Consider the following 20839-nt stretch of genomic DNA (forward strand, 5'->3'; position numbering starts at 1 on the left):
TAACTTCCTGGGAAGTCACAACAGATGTAAGTAACCAGTATGAAATGAGAACTAAAATGAATATTCTGAATAAAGCAAAAACATGTTGTTTTTCTTTTAAACAAGAATACCTTATGCATAAATTCATGTTTTCTGAAAAAATATTTTGCAAACTCACAGGACTTTACTAATTTTTTTTTGTTTAAAAAATAATTCAGATCATCCAGAAGTCATTTGTGAAGTTTTCTAAATACACTTTTCTTCACAGGATATTTTACATATTAGATCTCATTTTTAAAAATGTTTGACAATGCTTATAACCAAATGAAAATATTTTCATCTTCATCAACCAAAAGCACAGAAAATATACCATAACACCTAATTCATTGCTATTTCTCCTGCATGTTTACATCTGGGTATGGAAGTTCTTAGTTTACAAAGTTTTGAGATGTCTTTCTTTTTTTTTTTTTTTAATTTTATTTATTTATTTATTTATTGAGATTTTGTCACAGTGAATAAACATGCACATCCACATCAAACAGGAATCTGTTGGTGTCACCCATGTGGTCTGGATTTCATGTCCCAGACTGAACAAAAAGGGAGGGAGAAGAGACATGTCTTGCTAGAAATAGAGCGATCCTGAAGGACCAGCTCTATCATGACATTTACTCAAGGTCTGACCCAAAACCATGTAACAAATTCCTACCAATGAACTACCATCTTAGACCTCCTTCTTGCAGAGCATGTTTCATTCATCTCATTCTTTCTGACATTCACTTTTTTTAAATTAAAAAAAAAAATAAATCAAAACACATGCAAAAGCAAGATAATCTATAGGAGAGTGCAAATATACAAAATACATTAGTAACATGCTGAGAAAGCATGCAAAATACACATCCCCACTATTATTATCAAGTGAGATCTATAACAGCAGTAGCAGCTGGGCTATGTCTTTCTCTCCCCTTTTCTGTAGCATCACAGGAAAAGAAAACCTGTGTAATCTCACTCCCAGGATACTTGCTCTCTTGTTAACAGCACAGTATGACAATTGTCAGCCAAGAGAGACTCAAGTGAGACACGGGCCAACATTTGTTCTCCAATCAACTAACAAACACTGGAGGATCCATTTGTTACAAATGCTCATGACAGGATGGGAATACTGGGAGAGACCACAGCTACCTACCACCTTCTGTCAAAAAAGAATATCCTTTAAATAACACTACCAAACAAAATCACACATAATTAGTGACAGGAAGAGAGGGAACAGCCTCAAAATGTGCCAGTGAAGATTCAGGCTGGATAATAGGAAAAACTTCTATGAAAGAGAGGTCAAGCACTGGAATGGGCTGCCCAAGGAGATGGTAGAATGATCATCCTTTGAGGTGTTCAAAAAACATTTAGATGCAGCATGAAGGGACGTGGTTTAGAAGGGGAAATATTGGTGGTAGATGGGCAGTTGGGTGAGATGATCTTGGAGGTATTTTCCAAACTTGGTTCTATGATAAGTGGTTCACAATTATTACCATGGCCAACAGTTTGTCTTTTTAGTACTGTTCCACAGCCTGTCTGGGACAAGTAGGACCCAGGCATAATCACCAAACATACTTGCTTAGGTCCTTCATTTTTCTCCAGGAACATTGCCCCATGAACTGCAAACAAGCAACACAAGCAACCAGTCTTGCCAAAACCACAGCTATAAGGCAGAAATTGTCAGAGAAAATCTTGCCCGTAAAACTCCTTGGAGAAGGACAGGAAGGCTGCATCTCCTAAAGCACATCAGCTGACACAGAAGCTTTCCTCACCGATGGTCCCTCTGTCTTAAAAACCTCTCCCCATTGAGAGGGAGCAGAAATGACTGGTGGGAGGGGTGGTTCTGTCCTCCTCAATTGTTCTCAGTGCAAAAACAAAATTAAACAAATAAACACAACACCTCTTTAGGTGTTCACTCACCAACTCGGAGGATGGGGAAGAGAATCAGAAGCTGCAATCTGTTTGGACGTGATTAGCACAAAATCAGAGACTATGTTTGCAAGGCAAAATTAATATTACTGTTTCCATGCCATCGTACTACTGATCATTTCCAACATCCAATTAGATCTTAATTCTCTTGGATTGAATACCTGTGCCTCATGCCAAATTCTACTGCAAATCCTCTGTTAAACTCCAGTGCAGCAGGAGAAACAGTCCAGCACCTTGCATTTCAAAAAAACTAGCACAGTAACCACCTGTACAAGCAGTTGTCCTGTGCTGAAGATTTATAGGTTTAGCATTCTCATAAACATACAGTCCACATTAGAAACTAATTCAGAAGAACAGGCAAGCACTAACCAGGACAGATACTTATTGATGCAATAAAAAGAGAGCCTGCAAGTATAGGACCAGGATAGCCAAAAGGATTGTCTCTGAATTAAATTTCCTAAGAGGTTTATCTGATTGGTGAACAATAAATTTAAATTAAGTCCACTAAAATCAATATAACAATCGCATTTTCTGTCCCTGAGGAGCCATCAGCAGCCAATTGTGAGACTGCAAAAGCCTCCACTTAAATTAGAAGTTGAAATCTGAATGCTTGCTATTGTGTTTCAATGATAAAGTTTTTTTTTAAAACCAACTCAGAAAAGCAGGCAATACTACATGCCACATGGACCAAGAAAGTAGAGACTTACTTCATGAATTTAAGATGCATTGCAAGCTTTCACTAAAAATGCCTTATTTTATGCCAGTTTAGTTCTATATACTATTAGCTAAGATAAGGGAGCTACAAATACAAGATGTGTCTGTTTGTCTAAAGATAACATCTGTAATTATATACTCAGGCAGAAAAAAGAAATTTCAGCTAATAAACAAGGTTCATTCTGTGAAAATAGGTTACATTTGAAAGAATCATGATCTGTCTCCCTTGGAAAGAATTGTCCTCAGTGTTCACCCTACCTTAGATTTTGTCTCAGTTAATTAAGGTATTTATTTTCTTGTTTCCCTTTGTGCTGTCTGTACTTCGTGGCAAACTCTGTCTCCTTGTATGCCCATAGCAATTTTTTTAATTTACTTTTTAGGATCACAACTTTTCCTTCACTTAAAAAAATGATGGAGTTAATATCATACCGAGCTACTTCAGATCATAATACTCTAAAGAAGAAAATCTAAAGCCTGTACTAAAAGGCTTTTCCCCACTTCTTTACTTCACTTTTTACATTTTTAGTTTTTTATTTTCACTCTCTTTACACCTCACAGATGTAATGCGATATTCAGAAAAGCTGCTGCGTACTGAGAAACCACAAGCCCTTCTGAGGAGCCTTTCAGTGTATCATCTTTGATTTCCTCTACGAAGATTCAGCTTTCCTAAAGCTGCTGCTGAAGCTTGGAAAAGTAGTCCATATTAGAAACTGCAGAACTCTACTTTAGGCAGTCAAGTGCATCTTAGCAGAGCTGTTCACAATCCTTTCTACAGCAACAAATGCAGACAGTGCACCCAATCTTTACAATCACACAGAAGCTCATGAGAACAGTGAAGTTAGCACATAGAGCCTTACCAGAATCCCTCTGCATTGGAGATTTATGTATTATTTACACTTCTTTTTTTTTACACTTCAGTATTTCATCCTTTCTACTGTGAAATACAAGCAGCTCAAATAATCATCTAAAAACTTAATTTGCTATACTCTGAGGGATTGCATGAGAGATCAGTGAAAAATGACATGGTTAACATCAGGACCATTTTTTTTTTTTTTTTAAAGGGCAACTAGCATTCATTTACTACATTCTAATTTCTCTGATTCTAACTATTTTACATTCCAAAACAAACACAGTCTAATCTTGTTGTAATTTTAGGTAGGTTTTTTGTTGTTGTTGTTTGTTTTTGTTTTTTGTTTGTTTTTGTTTGTTTGTTTGTTTACTACAAACAAAGAAATAGAAGTCTTAAACCTCTGATGCAAATTTATTTAACAAGCACTATCCTAGCAGTAGAGGTACTTCTTTATCTTGACTCTGGTTTAAAATGTTAAATCATTCATACATTGAACACAGTTCATTCTTGAACTGTTTAGAAACTTTTTAGAACTAGAAATTTGAATACACAAACAACATTCATTCCCCCCCCTTTTGCCCCAAGAATTTTACCAATGCACAGAGCAAGTCCACTGCTTCCAAAATAAGTTCCTGATGGCCAATTCGTGTGACTCCAAGATCTTCCAGTTCTTGATGAGTAATACGTAGTAGCTGGTCACCACTAATCTTCTCTCTCTCAAAATTCTTAATATATTGCTGCAAGCAATCATCAAGACCTGCAGACACAGGATGGAAGAAGTAAAGAGAAAAGTTAACAATAGTCTATACTGACATAGGAGGTAATGAATAAATACATACAGAGAGTATCTGTCCTATATTTAAAAATAAATATGTAAATGTAATTTATATTACAATTGTGATAAGTTATAACATATAAGTTTTGGAGAGATATGGCAGCCATGCCTTTTCTACCGCTGGGCAATACCAACTACTCCTGAAACCCAAACGTAGCCCTGAATTCTTACCATATACTCTGCTAATGATCACACATCTGACAGCCTCTAGTAACAGATATATTAGCAATTATATTGGCCTCTATTTCATCAGAGAAGGGAGTAGAAAAGAGTGAACAAGGGAAAGGAGGCCTTCTCTGAGTGCTGTATGTACCCTATTATATTAGTTAACAGAGTTCTGTAGGAGTCTGGCAACAAGGGAAAGCATTTGTGCCAAAGACAAACTCTAAGAGGCAATGAGAGGTTGAATACATTTAATGCAATTCATCAAGAACATTCATGTCTCTTATACTCTCTCCCAGCACACCGCTGCCATTGCAGGTGACATGATGGAGTGGCACCACTGGAGATGCCATCTCCCAGTGACTTGTCTTTTCATGGGTCTCTTGACTACAGTACTCCACAAGCCCATGCGCAAAACAGCAGAATCACATCATAGAATATCTTATGCTACAAGATTGTTAATACTCTGCTGGTATCCTTTTATACAGGATCAGATTCTGCTCTGGGACCACCCCAACCATAGCTGTTCAGTTTTCATGCCAGTCCAACAGTGTTTTGCCAACTACATGTTTTTGCCTAGAGCAAAGAGCATTGCTGAGCATGAGGTAATTCAGAGATCTCTTCCAAATCAATCTTTGCCTCAGAGCCCTGCCTAGGAAAGCTCTGCAGTACTGTTTGCTCTCCGTGCAAAGTGAATAAGAAAGACTTCCATTTTTTGGAAGTCCATATAAGCTTTGCATCAGACTGAATATCCCCTAGTGGACTAATAGAATTGCTACTAAGTAGCAGGAATTGGCAAAGATTTGAATGAACTAACTTATCTTCAGAGATGTCCACCTTTCTGATGGTTGCCTACAAACAACAGGCAGCACATCACTCTTTCCCTGATGATGAAAAGGCATCTGCTCTTTAAGTTGTAAAGGCAGTGAGAACATTTTTACTTGGTAATCAACATGTCCAAAAACTCTGAGGATGTGTGAAAGAACAAAGATCTGACTGTTGAGCAGAAGACCAAGCATACAGCATAAACCTTCCATAGCGTTTTCTTTTCTCTTTCACCTCATTCATGGTGCATCCACACCTACTACAGAGTCTCATACAAGAAACACACACACTATACCATCATCTTGAAATGTACGACACAAGCCTCCTTGATTTATCCATATTTGTACCTGTTTTGTTCAAAAGTATTTTGCACAAGATTTCCATTTGGGAAATTAACTGCATGAACCTCATTACATGCACTGTCTCACGTACAGTGACGTTTATTTTTTGAAAGAAATTGAATATGCTTGATGATACATAAGATGCTTCATCTAAAATGTATTAAAATAGACTGTAGATGTGCTTTTGCTAAATGACTAAAAAAAGACAGCAGTAAGTACCTCTGATATTCCTGTACTTAAGTCCCACACTGCTTACACAGATTGCTGAATGAGAATAATAAAATTAAGATGTTCAACGTCATCAGGTATCAAAAATAAAATAATAATAATTCCCAACATAAGAATCTAGTAACACAAATCCACAGTATGAATGACAGATGCACTTGGTAAACACTTAATAAAAGCTAATTCTAAATAAAGCTAAAACTCTTCCTCCTGCTGTTATATGTGTATTTTTATCATTCAGTTGCAATACAGACAGATGCATATAGCTGGTGTAAAATAAAAAAAATTGAAGAAAACAAAAATATTACTGACAATTGATTGACTCACTGATTACATAAAACACAGACCCAAGAAAGAACAAAATAATCTAACTGCAGATTACATGACATTCTCAGAATAGCTCGCCAGTTACTTCCCCTCACTTCCTAAACAGCATATCTTTAAAAATAAAATAAAATAAAGTCATTTATTTCTGTCATTCTCTTTCTTAATCAAGGAAAAGCAATTTTATTTTTTTTCCCCATGAACAAAACTGCACCAATAGGAGACACTAATAATGCAAAAGGGCAGTCAGCACTCCTCATTCACACCTTTCAGCCCCCAAAGGCATGGATAACAGCCTTGTTTGCCAGCAGACTGCAGGGAACAGCCGTTCCTGGTTTACAGGGCCATTTAAGCTGGGACAGAACAAGATGTAACAGAGAACACCAAGTGCCTGGGGTCCATGGAGACACCCTGGAAGCCAGCAGGGAAAGCACAGCTTTCTTTAGTGCAGCCTGTCTTTTGCAGCATTGATGTAACTGCATGCACCCAGCCTCGATGTAGCAGGAATTGTTCTGTGATGACAATAACTGAGGAACAGCTTCACATCCAACATTCCCCTCTCCTTCCAAATAACCCCAGGATTCTCTGAGTATATGTAAAGGCGCAGGTGTTCCATTAGCGTAAAACTGTATGATGGTACTTCTCTACCTTTTAGGCCTGCTCTACAAAGGAAACACTCTACTGTCTAAGTTGTTGGGATTGGATTTTGACAGAGTCCTTGAGTCTCATATTCCAGAAACAACACACATTTCCCAGAAGGCAAACTCCTCCATGGGATCTCTCAGACCTTACCATCCAGGAGTCTGGCATTGCTGCTAGACCCCTCTGCATTCTCATTATGTAGCCAGACAGGGGTCTGGAAATGGAAGATGATCTTGGAGGTATTTTCCAACCTTGGTGACTCCATGATTCTACAACAGGAAGAAAATACACTGCACTCTCTTTCAGCCAGAATACCACTGAGGGGCTGTGTTTGCACATGTACTGTTCTCTGCATTAACAGAGAAAGGAGTAACACTCTTCACTGAGTTTAAAGCAAGCTACATCCTGTGCGACTAAACAAATAATAAGCAACAATAAGAGGGAGGGGGAATCTTTTCCAAGGGAAACTACTCAGAATTCAGTGTTCTAAGCATCAAAAAAAGAGAATTTCTCCAGAAAAAAAAAATTCTCTTGCAAGCAGAGCACACCATATCTATATATTTTTTTCTCTACTCTGTCAATGAGTTCTGCCTTCTGTGAGCCAAGCTGAGAGTTCATCAAATCATTAACAATTTTTAATGGCTCACTGATGCGAAATCAGACAGATTTCTATGAAGTGAATTCCTATTATTACAGTGGCACAGTAGAACCTGATCGGGAAATGTTTAATTTCATTTTCCTACTCATACAATTTTCTGGAAAAAGATTGCAAGATGCAATGCTGCTCTCAGGGGAAATCTTCTCTGCTTGTAGTCTTCTAACTAATAACACAATCACACACTCCATGATCTTTCTGAGGTATTATCTTATTTTCTTGCAGGTAAGGAGTTATCCTTTGAAGCAAGAAAATCAACTACAGCCGTGTAGCTCAGAGCCAGAATAGGTTATGCACACCTATGGTAAATCAGAGGTATTTCATTGAAGGGTCACTTACATCTCTCAGTTCTGATCCCACCATCTGCTCCTTTTCAAGAAGTTCAATTTCCCTCCCTCCTCTCTGGGGACGCTTCTGTAAGAAGCGAGCTATTTGCTAGGTCCTTAACAGAATGCAGGGCAAGTACACTGCCTATCTGAGACATGGATTATATGTATGTAAGCACAGTGATAGTTCATCTCAGCTATAGCTAAAGTATGAACTTGTTTCTTCTGAAAATTCAAACAAAAGTAAATTACTAACTTTGCATGTCAATGTCTCTTTAAAAGATCACAGCACCCCTAAACCAATATTAGAAAATATGACTAAAAACTTTTTCCACAACTAGATCTACTCTCAGATTTCTTATCAGCTGCTCAGCAGCTATAAGAGAAGGTAAAACTCTAAATACAGGGAGAACTAAATAGAAAACCATTCCCCAAATTGGTGGTAAAGGAATTTTTTTCTTTAGGTTTTTTCCCTTTAGGTTCTTTACGAGAACTACAATGAAACTGACAGAGCCTGTATACTTATTAATCTTTTTTCCACCCTGGGGTTAAGGAAACGTTATGAATACTACAGGTGTAACTGTTATACCTGAAACTTTGAGAGGGGACTGTATTTTTATGCTTCCTTGGTAAATCAGAATGAGGATGTAAATTAACAACTTCCCTTGGTATGTTCTTGTTCTCTAAACCCAGCAGTTACTGAAGAGTAATAACATACAGACAACACATGGAATAATTTTGCAGGGGAGAGGAAAACATTCTGCTTTCTTAAAAAGAAGTGAACATTCGGGGATATTCTTCTCTGTAACTTAAATCAAACTAATCCATCTTTCAGTCTGAAGGGTAAGACTAAGCTCTACATGAACTCTGTCAGTTTTACAGCTTAACGAATTCAGGCAATGGACTACAGCACAGAATTTAACAAGCCATCTTAAAGAAAGTTTAAGCTAGAGTTTAACGTAAGCTGGGCATTTGTGTAGCACCAAGCAATACCATTTGAGAGGATAAACTACTATTACAGCATTCTTATCTGAACTGGCATGATGGAAGGAAAAATCAGTTGCTTTCTCTCCTCTAAACCAGTAAATCTGCATTAAATTTATATCAACTATATTTATGGACTGACCACTGTAGAAACTGCACATGGGTCCACTTACATCACACACCATTTTGTGAATTTAAATGTCCAACTGAGTAGTTGATAAGTTAAAGCACTGTGCTATGATTCACACATTTACTTTATTAATACACAGCTGGTAGGATACTAACCTATTTGGTATCATAATAAAAAAAGAAGCTTTCCTTCCACCAAAGAGCAAGACAAGCAAACAAATAACCTCTCTGTACTTAATGCAGTTGAAGCAGAGGGTTGTTTCTGGACATGGTCAGCAACCCAGAATCAGCAGTTCCCATTTGGGATATGCACTCAGACGTCCTCTGTTAGGGAACTAGAATGTAAGGGAAGTGATAAAAAAAGGAAAGACTTCAACACAATCTGTTCATGGGAGATGCACATCTAGAAACTCCCCACATCTTCTAGCCACCATGAGCATGACCAACCTGCCACTCCTGACCTTAGAAGCAAAAAATTATGTTCTGCTGTCCCCAGGGATGCTTCGGGATCTGAAACACATCCTGGTCATTGTAAGTGACAAACAAATGTCACAGCTCTCAGAGACAGATGACCGAGCAAAGAATGTTTTAAGTTCAGTAGATGGTAAATGCCTACTTATGATGGGATGGCAGCAAAAATTAATGCTCAGTCCCATAGGAACATTGGCAGATAAGAACTGGGAAGCCAAAGGGCATCTGCAAAGGTGCTGAGTAGAAATCCAGTCTGGGGTAAGAAGCACTGTCCAGAGTCAGTACTAATTCCATAATTAAAAACCAAGTCCTGTGCTAGTAATCTACCACTGAAACATCTGCTGTTTCTGTGCCTACAAATACACTCTCGTTTCTCAATCAGGAACTTTCACGAGACCTGGAAAAATATTCATTACATGAGAGTGTTGGCAATAAACTGCAATTTTTTTTCTTCAGAAAAAGAAAACTAAGTAGAGAAGGAAGAAATATAGACTAACTACCAACATGATTTAAAGATATACAAGACCAAGCAGGGTTCAGTGTCCAGAAGACAAGATTTTCAGCAAAACAAGTCTTTGCTGTTAAACTATTTATAATCAAGGCTTATTATGAAAGTTGGGCTTGTTAATGGTGAGAATACTATCCAGTGTTGTGTTTAGTTGTTGATAAACGTCATTATTCATATTTCTCTGAGCACTTTTTGTTACCATTATGCCCATCTGTATACCAAACCCAAATCTTCACATAACACATGAGTTTTGCTAAGTATTTGAAATCTTAAAACACAAACAATACTGCAACATCCAATGCAGAGCTACATTTCTTTGAAATTCAAGAATTAGTATCCCTGATTATCAATATTGTTCTCAGTGTAAGAGGTTATAATTATTGTTATATTTAGGACTCTTATTATTGGATTACAACAACTACATTGTACAACTCCAGCTGTGGCCTTTGCGCACCAGAAATGCTGAAGTGCGCTGAAAAGTTAGTGCGGCTGATAACAGCAGCGGAAATCTCTTTGCTAGTGGAAGGGAGGAGAGCTTGCCAAACAACCCACAGCATCATTAAAAATCAGGAATCCCTCAAATAAAGCTAATCAAAGGAAAGCACGCACTGCTCCTGATAAACAGTACATCCAGGCACAGGGGCATAGGGCAGGCACAATGGGGATGGTAGAAAGCATGCATTCATCCTCATAATTGAATGTATAAAATGACAGCTTTTAAATTCAGACTTAGAAGTTCAGCACAATTTGGGAGACATCAAGGGATAAACTAGAAACATCTGAACAGCAACAGCTTTTTTTTTTTTTTTTTTTTTTTTTTTTTTTTTTTTTTTCTTTAATGAAGGAGTCCCTCTCGTATTCAGAACAAAGAGGACACTGAGAACAGGAAAGTTGTTTCTTTTAATACTGTGCAGTACCCAAACCATAAATTCCCTAACAAGTTACCCAATTATTATCAATATTGCATAACTAGAAAGACTGAATCAAAATCCAACAGAAAATTTAAAAGAGGGAATACCTTTATCATCTCAAATTTTATCGTACATTAATGTATGCCCTACTCATTTTTGAAACAGCTTAGAGGACATGGAACACACCAACAAAATGTTGCAAAAAGGAAGAGAAGAAAGTGGCATTGCCACTTCGAACGCAAAGATTAATATATTTTTATGACACAGAAGAATCCAGTCAGTCTGGTCATATTCAGGATCCCATGATAACAGACTCTGGACAAACTAATATACAAGGAGATACTCTCCACAAGATTCAAGCTGGCTAGCCAAGAAAGGAAGATCCCTGCTGAATTACTAGCTTAACTTCTACTCCATTTCACTTTGCAGTCTCTCATGATCTCTCTCCTTCCATTACTTCATGTATACTCCAGATTGCAGATCACCTCGAAAAGCCTTTGGGATCCAATCAATCTTTAACTTCTTCCCTCAAGGTACCACATTTCTATACCAATTACCAGAAGCAAACTAGCTTCAGTGTGTTCTATCTCAACATACAGGCTGTTTTCAATTAGCATTACAAAATTACGTTTCTAAGTACCACTCACTAAAATGTATTACATCTATTTGTGTTTCATCAGAAATTTGTTTTACTTTCAAATGTTCCCATTTTTCCTCATGGTTCCTTGTACATCTGCCTGAATCTCTACTCCTTCAGGGATTTCATGTTTTCTAAGAGACTGCTACAATGTATCAGACTATAAGGAAAGATTTCATTGCTAATTGGTTTCACCTAAAATATAAAGCAATTTATGATAGTAAAGATTTTTTTCCTCATGTTCTTCTCACCTGTAAGCCTTCTAGAGACTTATATTTGTATTGGTGAAGAAAAAACTTACAAAGAGACCAACTGTTGATCCAACATCAGCATACAGCTTTATGGCTCCTATAGTATGTCTCCCAACGATGCAGAGAACTCTAGTGATGTTCAAATATGCTGCAAACAGCATTGCCGGAATCAAGCCCAGCACCGATGGAACAGTGCTAGAGCAAGGGAAAGCAAGCAAGGGCCCAATTTACCTTGTGAGCCCTACACTCTATACTCGGCCCTATGCCCACTGATACACAGCACTTGCCCAATGCAAAGTCCTGCACTGTGCAACAGTGATAAACCAAGAGATGACTGCAATCATTGAAATGCAACCACTGTATTCCCAGAGGATAGGGGGCTTTGTCTAAATAAATGTGATGTGGGCTTCTCCAACAGCTAGAAGGAACAAGGAGGCTGAAACCCCCTCAGGACTTGAGATAGAATAGTCCAGTTTTCTGTAGCTTTCCATCATCTTCCATGATTATTTGCAGCTGTACTTCATAGGATCGCATATGAGTAAAGGAAGCATGAAGCTGTCAAGTGTCCCAGCTTACAGCAGGCAGGCAAGAAAGTTTCCCCAAACTCTGAGTGAACTTCCCCTCACTCTCCTGTGAGCCACTCAACGCCCATGCAATTCCCAGGCTCAAAGCCTTTTTGAGCAGAAGTTTGCACAATCCAGCACAGTCTGAGATTTGGGATGGTTTTTGGGCTGTGGGCAGAAAAAAGCTGTACATCCCCCTCCACTTGACAAAGAAACATCTGTAACTTAAAATCGCTGGTCAAATACTGTGATGTGTAGGAGGGCCTTTAGGAAGAAAGGGAAAACTATACTTGCTTCCTTACAGCAGTACTTCAGATGTCTCAGTAACCATCCTACAGCTCTGCAAAACATAAATGAATCATATATTAAAGGGGAAAAACAAGTATAATGTGTAAGACAGTCAAAATATGTTTATGTAAGCGGAGCACACCCCTGACATTAACCAAGTAAATAAATAAGTACTTGTTGTTCTTTCAAATGCCTTCACATGTTTGCGTTTTCACAGAACACTCTGGAGCAGCCACATTAAACGCTCTGTTTTTGTCACAAGAAGGGCCCTCCTCCCTCTCTCACATGGGCTAATATATGCTATTACACAAAATAGTCAAATAAGCTCTGTCACAGCCTTTAATAAAGTTCTTCTCAATGAAAGCCGGCTCTGCTGCCAAGAATTTGTTAAGCTAAAATACATATTTCTTGGAGCAAGCTGGAACATCATGTTCCCGAAGAAACAATACAACAGTTGTCAAAGCTATAGTCTACTTCAGTATTATGCACTGCTTCACGCTAAGGCAGAAATCAGCTAATAGTTCAGATAAACCTTCAAGATATATATAGTGATGCCATCACACACGGTCTATGGATTTCATGAGTCCCAGCAGTTTAGTTAAAGCAAAGCAATTCATTTCAAAACACAAGCAATTCCTAGGTCATGCTCCAATGACACTCAGCCTCTCTGCAGACCAGTAGCAGACAAGATAGTAGCCTTGACTGTGAGTGTCTACATGACAACTTCCACCTATGCTCCAAGTTGTTCTTCCTACCCCCACATGCAGCTTTGCTTATATCATCTACAAGACCATCTGGTGTACACAGGTTCTGTCCGCTTTCTCCCAGCAAAAATTCAGAATGGAGAAGAAACCCTGAGGAGGTTACCCTTTGCCAGACAGAACATGTACAAATAACTTTACAAACAGCCCTACAAACTTTATTATTTTTATTTTTTACAGATATGCACAGATCCCGCCTATGTTAATAAGTCAAAAACATTACTGTTTTCAGCTTCTTGTCTAAGACAACCTTCTACAAACCCTGTTCAAAGTAGAAAGCTTATACGTGCGTCTACTTTGTATAACTTCAAATGCATGTTCTTCCCAACTCTCTCTCATTAAAAGAGAATAACATACATCATAATGTAAAATTTATAATACAAATTGAAAACGTAAATTGGGAGTGCTTCTTATATGGCTGGGTGATGGGAAAATATGTTTGTTAGTTTCCGACTTTCTTTGGCAATACACTGTCTAAAATAATGTCATCAGCTTTGCATAACTTGTAATTACATTAAAAAAAAAAAAAAAAAATCTGTTGAACTGACATCTTACGGTTTCACTGGTTTCTCATTTTGCATAATCACTTGCTCATATGATTTATCCATATGAGCAAAAAGCAGTAAGCAGGAATTAAAGCCTTCAAAGACTGAACTAATCTACAGCGACATGTTACTGTCTCTTAAGTCTCATCAATGTTATATCCCCAGGAAAAAGAGACGAGCACACACACATAGAAAGAAATGTGTGCATACATCACACAAAATTAATATATTTTTCCCCAACTACTAACTGCATAGCTCTAAATTAGTGACATGAATCCTGTGTCCCTGAAGCTCTTTGCAAAGACAGGATGACGTATTTCATCAAACATTAGTGTTATACACTATACATTAGTGCAAAATGCTGCAGTTTAGTGCTAATGCGTTTTGCACACCCATTTACTTAACTGATGTGGAGATTAAGATAAAGAAAACCTGAAACTCCCACCTGAAATTTGGGCAGGAATATTGAGAACCATTGATGCAGAGAAGGATGCACACCACTCTCAGTCTTCCAGGTAATTAATGCAGAAAGAGGCCAGAGACATCACAGAAAACAAGTCATCTGCAACAGCTCTCAGATCTTTGCTAGTAGGGAGCCATCCAGAAGGGCACAGGACAAAGTGATGCCCTCATGCATTTTCTTAGCCATGCTTACAAACAGCTTGGCACCAAATCATATAGAAGGCATGATAAAATAAACTGGACAGGTTTACAGAAGCAGCAGATTCACACAAGCTAATATATCATGATCTTATATGAGAAAAAGGGAAAACAAACAAACAACAACAAAAAACAAACAAAAAAAAACAAAAAACAAAAACAAAAACAAAAAAAAAACAAAAACAAAAAAACAAAAAAACAAAACAAACAAAAACAACCATATAGGATTTAACCACTGAATTCATTCTAACCTTGAGTTTCCTTTGAATGATCATCATCCTTTACTCTGCAATATCCCTGAATGGTAGAACTAAATACTTGTATAAATCAACATGTGATAAAGTATCCCAGTTCTGGATATTCCTACCTATTTCCCCAAGATACTACCAGGAGGTAAATGTTGTTTATATACTTCTTGTGCTAGCTACACACAGTCAACCACAGTATGCATCTTGGGCTTCTTGTGCATTTCCTGCCCAACTAAGCATTGTTAATATAAACAGCACTTATAAACTGCTTGAAAGAGTACTCAGTACAAAACTAATAAGTATTCTTTTAATACTTGATCTAGACCTAAATAAAAGCTAGAAAAAGAAACAAACAAATAAGCTAATGAAAAACAAGAAATTTGAACTTTCGCTCTGAATAGCTTAAAATAATTTGTTATATATCTTTATTACTTTTTTTTTTAATAAAAAAAAAAAAAACTGTTCAAGATCTTCCTTATTCCATATGCACTCTTAAAAGCATGCCTGCAACACAGGTTAGATGCCACTTCAAGTAGTCATAAAAGCTGAATAAATTAATAGCTTGTTGACCATAGTAATTCTGTTTAACTTTGCATGCCTTCCTCTTCATCACTGAAGAGTGAAGGAAACAATTGTCCTTGTTGCCAACCACAGAATTCTTTGGTAGCACTAAAAAAACATCTTTCTGAACTTCAGTAAGACTTAAAGGGTGATGTTTTTGAGAAGAAGAAAACTTACTTCATTTGAGTTTGTTTATTTCCAAGCACTACTTCTAAGGTATAAAATGCACCACTTGATCATCATTTCCAAATGCCAACAGGTTAGACATATATGTATCATCTATGGTCTAATCTTGCACTGCATCACATGCATCCCCGTGCTCACATACAGCAGTGATAGATGGGGGTCTGGAAAATCTAATGTCTGTCAAGATATATGTCAATCCTTTTCTTGTGAGGGAATCTTCTCTGATGAAGTCTCTATGGGAGTTGGTGCTCTGTGTAATGGCCAGCTCTGTGTAATGGTGGGGAGAAAAGTGAAAAATGGAAAGGGTTTCTTAAACTTTTAATATGAATATTTTCACATTAATATCCTGCCAAATCATTGGTGTTTCTTTGAAAACCAAAATAACAGTTTGCAGTTTGACAATTTAGGACACACAAACTTCTCAGACAGTACAATAGGGTGAAAATTACAGACAAAAGCTTCTCTAGGCTGGAGGAGTTTTGCAATACACTGACCCCAGTCACTTCATCCTACAGCCAGATGATAGGATTTCTCCCTTAAGACCACTGCCTTCTGCACAGCTGCCCCAAGCTTTTTCACCTGAACCTGCAACAATCCAATCTGCAGCCCACTCCACCAGGAGCAGAAGCATTGTGGTTTTCACACAGCAGCAAGAATTTATAGCTGGCAACACCTGAGCACCAGTGACACAACCTTGAACAAATAGAAGTCTGCATGGCTCAAGATATCCCACCACAGTACTTCACTGGTAAGTCTACAAGGCCAGTTTGCCACACAGTAATACAAAGTTACAGGCTGATAAGAGAATCTTGACAGCAGGACAAGATTTTGGTCAGAATACTATCCACCATCTTCAGCAGATGGGAAGGGAAATCTTGTCAGGACTCAAAGTGGAAGAATCCATCTTACTACCAAACTAGAGTCTATGTAAAGATTAGGTATTCTTTGTCTCTATCAAAACAACTCTTGTTTTTTATTTTTCCCAGCAACACCATCAATAATAATTTTCCTCAGTACATCTGTTAATTTACTAGCCCAACCCACTACCGCTCTTCCTCATTTTCCCCTTATTCTCTTTGCAGTAATGGAAAAACCAACAGTATGCTAGCACCCATTTTCCACCCTTCTCCCTCTGTCATCTTCTGCACACTGCTTTCATAACTAGCAGGAGATGATCATAAGAGGATTTAGCTACGGCATGCAAGCTGCTGCTAACATCAAGGAAGGCACCTAGAAAGTGTCCCTGCGTTCATCTTACTGCTGCTACCTGGAAAACCCATGACTAGCAGCAAAGCTTCTAAAGTCATTCTCCAAGTATTAGACTGGCAATATTGCAGTGCACCAGCACTAGAAAGATACTCACAACTCTCCAACATTATTTTTTATTTTTAAATTAAAAAAATAAACAAAAACAAAAAACAAACAAAAAAACAAAACACCATTTGCAAAGAGATTTTATTGCAACCTATTCACACTACAAGCCAACCCTTGGCAGATGAGCTGTGCTTTGAATTCCAAGTGTTTGATAGGAGATCTTGTTAATTAAATTCTTTTAACCTACACTGTTCAGGTAAGGATTGATTCCTTAACATGTGTCCCATGAAGTCTGAGCACGGCATTAACATTCGGCCCATCTTCTCTGACACAACTTGACACTCCAGTCATATGTTAAGCTCTGAAGCATCTGTTCCATAATAAACTGTTACATGCTCGCCAAGAACCTAAGCACTGCCTTTTGGATGAGTATTGCTAAGTTGCAAGCCATAATTTAATACTCATCTGACATTGATGGTGACCCAATGTTTAATGGAGCTTAATGCTCTTCTGATGCACTGATTAAATTATTGCTCAGTAGTCCAGTTTCATAATCTACAATTTGCAAGGAAGCAAGACAGATATACACACACTGTCTCCTATCACATCAGAGAAGCAGCTCACCAACAGGGAAAGGTCCCCTAATTGAAGTTCTAGGTAAGTGCATCATTCATCAATACAGAGTTTCATCTAGATGCTTGAGGCCAATTATATTATTGGGAAAAAAAAAAAAAAAAAAAAAAAAACCAAAACAAAAACAAAAAAAAACAACAACAACAAAAAAAAAACAAAACACCAAAACAAAACAAAGCAGGAATTATTCCCGAGCACAAGGGGAAAATGTGGGTAAAAGCCTTGACCCACTGTGTGCAATGACTTCATAACATCCTGAGCGCTGTCCAGGAAATTCAGTGCTCTGGCCAACAGGAGTTTTTATTCATTTTCCCCTGCTAGGTTTTTTAACAGTTTGGTCCCTGCTTAGACGCAGCTGTGCAAACAATCTCTCAGGGTTTGTCCTGACACTACTGAACTCCATCCCAAAATGTCTCTCCCCGCCTTTAGCGCATAAGGTGAAGAAGGCTAATTTGGACACATAGGATTAGAGGTGTTCATGGACAAGCTTAAATATGTAGACCCTAACGATTTTTAAACCATGCAAGGGAAAGAACTTGAGGAACGATAGCAAGAAAACTAGCAGGTTTCAATTTATACCTAAGGTAGTAGTAGCAGTATCTAAGGTTTGTAGCGGCAGTGCTTTCTAAGCCATTTCAAGAAGGTCTACATCCATCTTCAGGAAAAAAATAAAAATAAAGAAAAAAAAAATGCATGCTGAATCATCCTCAGACATATTAAAACAAATATTAGCAATTAAAGAATAGCAATAAGAATGTAATTGTTTAAGAACACTTTGGATGAGAACAGCTTTCTGAATGCACAGACATTAAAAAAAAAAAAAAAAAAAAAAAAAAAAAAAAACACTTATCTTCTCAGAAAGCACAACTTTCATCCCAGACAAAACAGATGAACAGCATCAGTGTAAAAGTACTTTTGCAGGACCACTTGCTATTATATCATTTTCATAGCTACTGGCAACCCAAAAACATAGTGCCGTCAATAAAGTAACTAAGGACTAACCACATTTCAAGCAAATGTTAAAATGACTGCAGTACTTACACTAAAGAAATAAAAAAGCCAAAAATCAGAAAATCCCCAGAGTAACATTTCCAAGGTATATGCAACTCAGCTGTTCAAGTTCTCAAATTTGGACCTCATTGCTGAGACCATATATGATTTTAACTTCAAGTACGCAAACATTCTGACAGAAATTAAAGTAGCTCACTCTAGTGCTCTGTGTATCTGTGAGTTTACATATATTCTGCATGATAAAGCTTTAATTGTACAGGAAAGCTGCAGTTACTTGTGTCCATTCACCTGTTAGTAGGCCATGACTAGTTTCATTGATTTTATGGAAACCTTAGGCCTCAGTGCATGCTTTACATTGTCTCTCAAAAGTTAACATAACTACTTTAAAATGCTGTAAGAATAAAAGAAGTGTCAGCATTTAGAGATATTACAAAAAGTTTTCACCTTTAAGCATACAGTTTTACCCAGTGCAACATGTATGAAAACATTCCAAAATAATTCTGAAATTTATACATTCATAGGGCATATTCCTTCATTTTTCTTCCTAATACAGAAATGTTTTAATACTGGCAGAATAACTCAAATTCCACCTTTTTGGTAAATTTAATTTCATTATTTTCCCATCCTATATGTTAGGGAAAAAAAAAAAAAAAACCAAAAAAAAAAAAAAAAAACAACAAAACAGCACAACAGCCAGCATTTTGAACATGCAATAGCATGTTCAATTAAATTTCAAGGAGTTAATCTCTGACAGAGCTTCAAAATCTGACATGCTACCCACAGGAAGTAGCTCTCAAGCCCAATTCCTACAGTGAATGCTCAACAGGCAGAGAAGCTCCCAGATGTCACCCTGTGAAGTGCTTGTAATATCTTAAGATTTCTCAGACCTCCAGACATTTTGCCAAGGACAAATATATTTTTAGGATTCCACAAGCTGTAAAGCATATACAATCCTTCTGCCTTTTTTTCCCCCTCAATAATTTTTGTTTTGTCAAGACCCAAAAATTCTATTTAGTTCCAGCAATAACCAACCTTTTTAGTTTGTGCCTTACTCTTCAATTATGCCTTCCTCACTGCCTATCACCACGGTTACAGCTCAGCCAGGTCCACAGACATTATTTCCCCCCTTGCTATATAGAAGCAGCAGCAGAATATTTTCTTCTGCAAACCCACATCTCATCACTCAGCATTCTCTAAACACTAATAAGAAAATTTACTCCATCAACATGCAGGGAAAACATAACAAGGTATTGTTTTTCTTGGTAGAGTTTTCACAGTTACTTCTCGATGAAAGTGTCATCCTTCAGCATTTGTAGGAGGCAAAAGGCTGTTTTCCTACATCTCAGCTTTTCCCATGACATTTTAAAGCAGCATTCATCCCCTGAGTCCCACTGTCCTTGCCCAGGCATATCTCAGCTTAGTCCCAACCTCATCTCTGCAAGTGGGAGCAACAGCCTTCAATACAGCACAACAGTGAACTTTCGCTCATCCCTAATTCCCCTATGCTAACCCACTGCTGCATCCAGGCACCATTTTCCCCTCCACTATCTTGCACAGTAGATGCTAGGGGCACCTCACCATATTGCTTCCAGCTGGGAAAGATGTGGCCAATCGCAGCGCACATCCAGGAAGGAGTTGCAAGAAGCCAAGTCCCTTTTCTTCTTCCTTTCTCACAACATTTCACCTAAGGCACCTCCACTGACACAGACCTGTCTATGTGTTTGTTGTTAGCAATACTAGCAGAAATCCCCACTGTCTGAATTCATCGTGAAGACTTCTCCCATCATGGCTTGGAGCAGGTCTTTGAGATTTAGAGTAGCAAAGAAAAGGTTATGTATTGACTAGTAAAGTTTTACTGATACTTTCCATCCAGAGTTCCACAAAATTACCATTAAAAATGAGTGTTTGCTTTTGATCTTTTACATAATCTATGCTTTCAGAATATAGTGAAGAAAAAGTTATTTTTGATTAAATGCCCACTTTGTGCAGGGGAATAAATCTCTATTTAAGAAAAATGTCCTACAATTACAGCCCCTGGTGGAATTAGCTGTTTTATTGTTATTTGGAACATTTTAAATATCCAGCTGTGCTTCAGGATTTTGAGGAGTTCTGAGGCTGATAAATTTTCCTTACATTTATAATTGAGAGATCTCATTTCAGTTATTCAGAAGTCTACTCCAAACAGCTTTTTAAATATCTAACCAGCACTACGGAAGAAAAAGCAATTCAGTGAATGCGTGGATGTTATGGAACCAATACTGTGTCACTCTTTTAATATTAAATGAAATAGAAGACCATTAGATAATGAGAAATCATTTGCTTCAATTTAGAATAATATTAT

General features: G+C 37.6%; 1 protein-coding gene across 6 annotated transcripts in view; it reads right to left on the reverse strand.

The window, feature by feature from the left end:
• The window catches only part of CNKSR2 (connector enhancer of kinase suppressor of Ras 2), a 209885-nt gene that overhangs the window by 172746 nt on the left and 16300 nt on the right, over positions 1 to 20839 (reverse strand). For all 6 annotated transcript variants that reach the window (XM_072328345.1, XM_072328334.1, XM_072328325.1 and 3 more), the window contains exon 2: positions 4096 to 4259. In XM_072328345.1, the coding sequence (XP_072184446.1) occupies positions 4096 to 4259 (164 nt within the window). The remainder of the gene's footprint in view (positions 1 to 4095; positions 4260 to 20839) is intronic.

This window comes from Excalfactoria chinensis, chromosome 1, assembly GCF_039878825.1.
Source record: "Excalfactoria chinensis isolate bCotChi1 chromosome 1, bCotChi1.hap2, whole genome shotgun sequence".
NCBI classification, from domain to species: Eukaryota; Metazoa; Chordata; class Aves; order Galliformes; family Phasianidae; genus Excalfactoria; species Excalfactoria chinensis.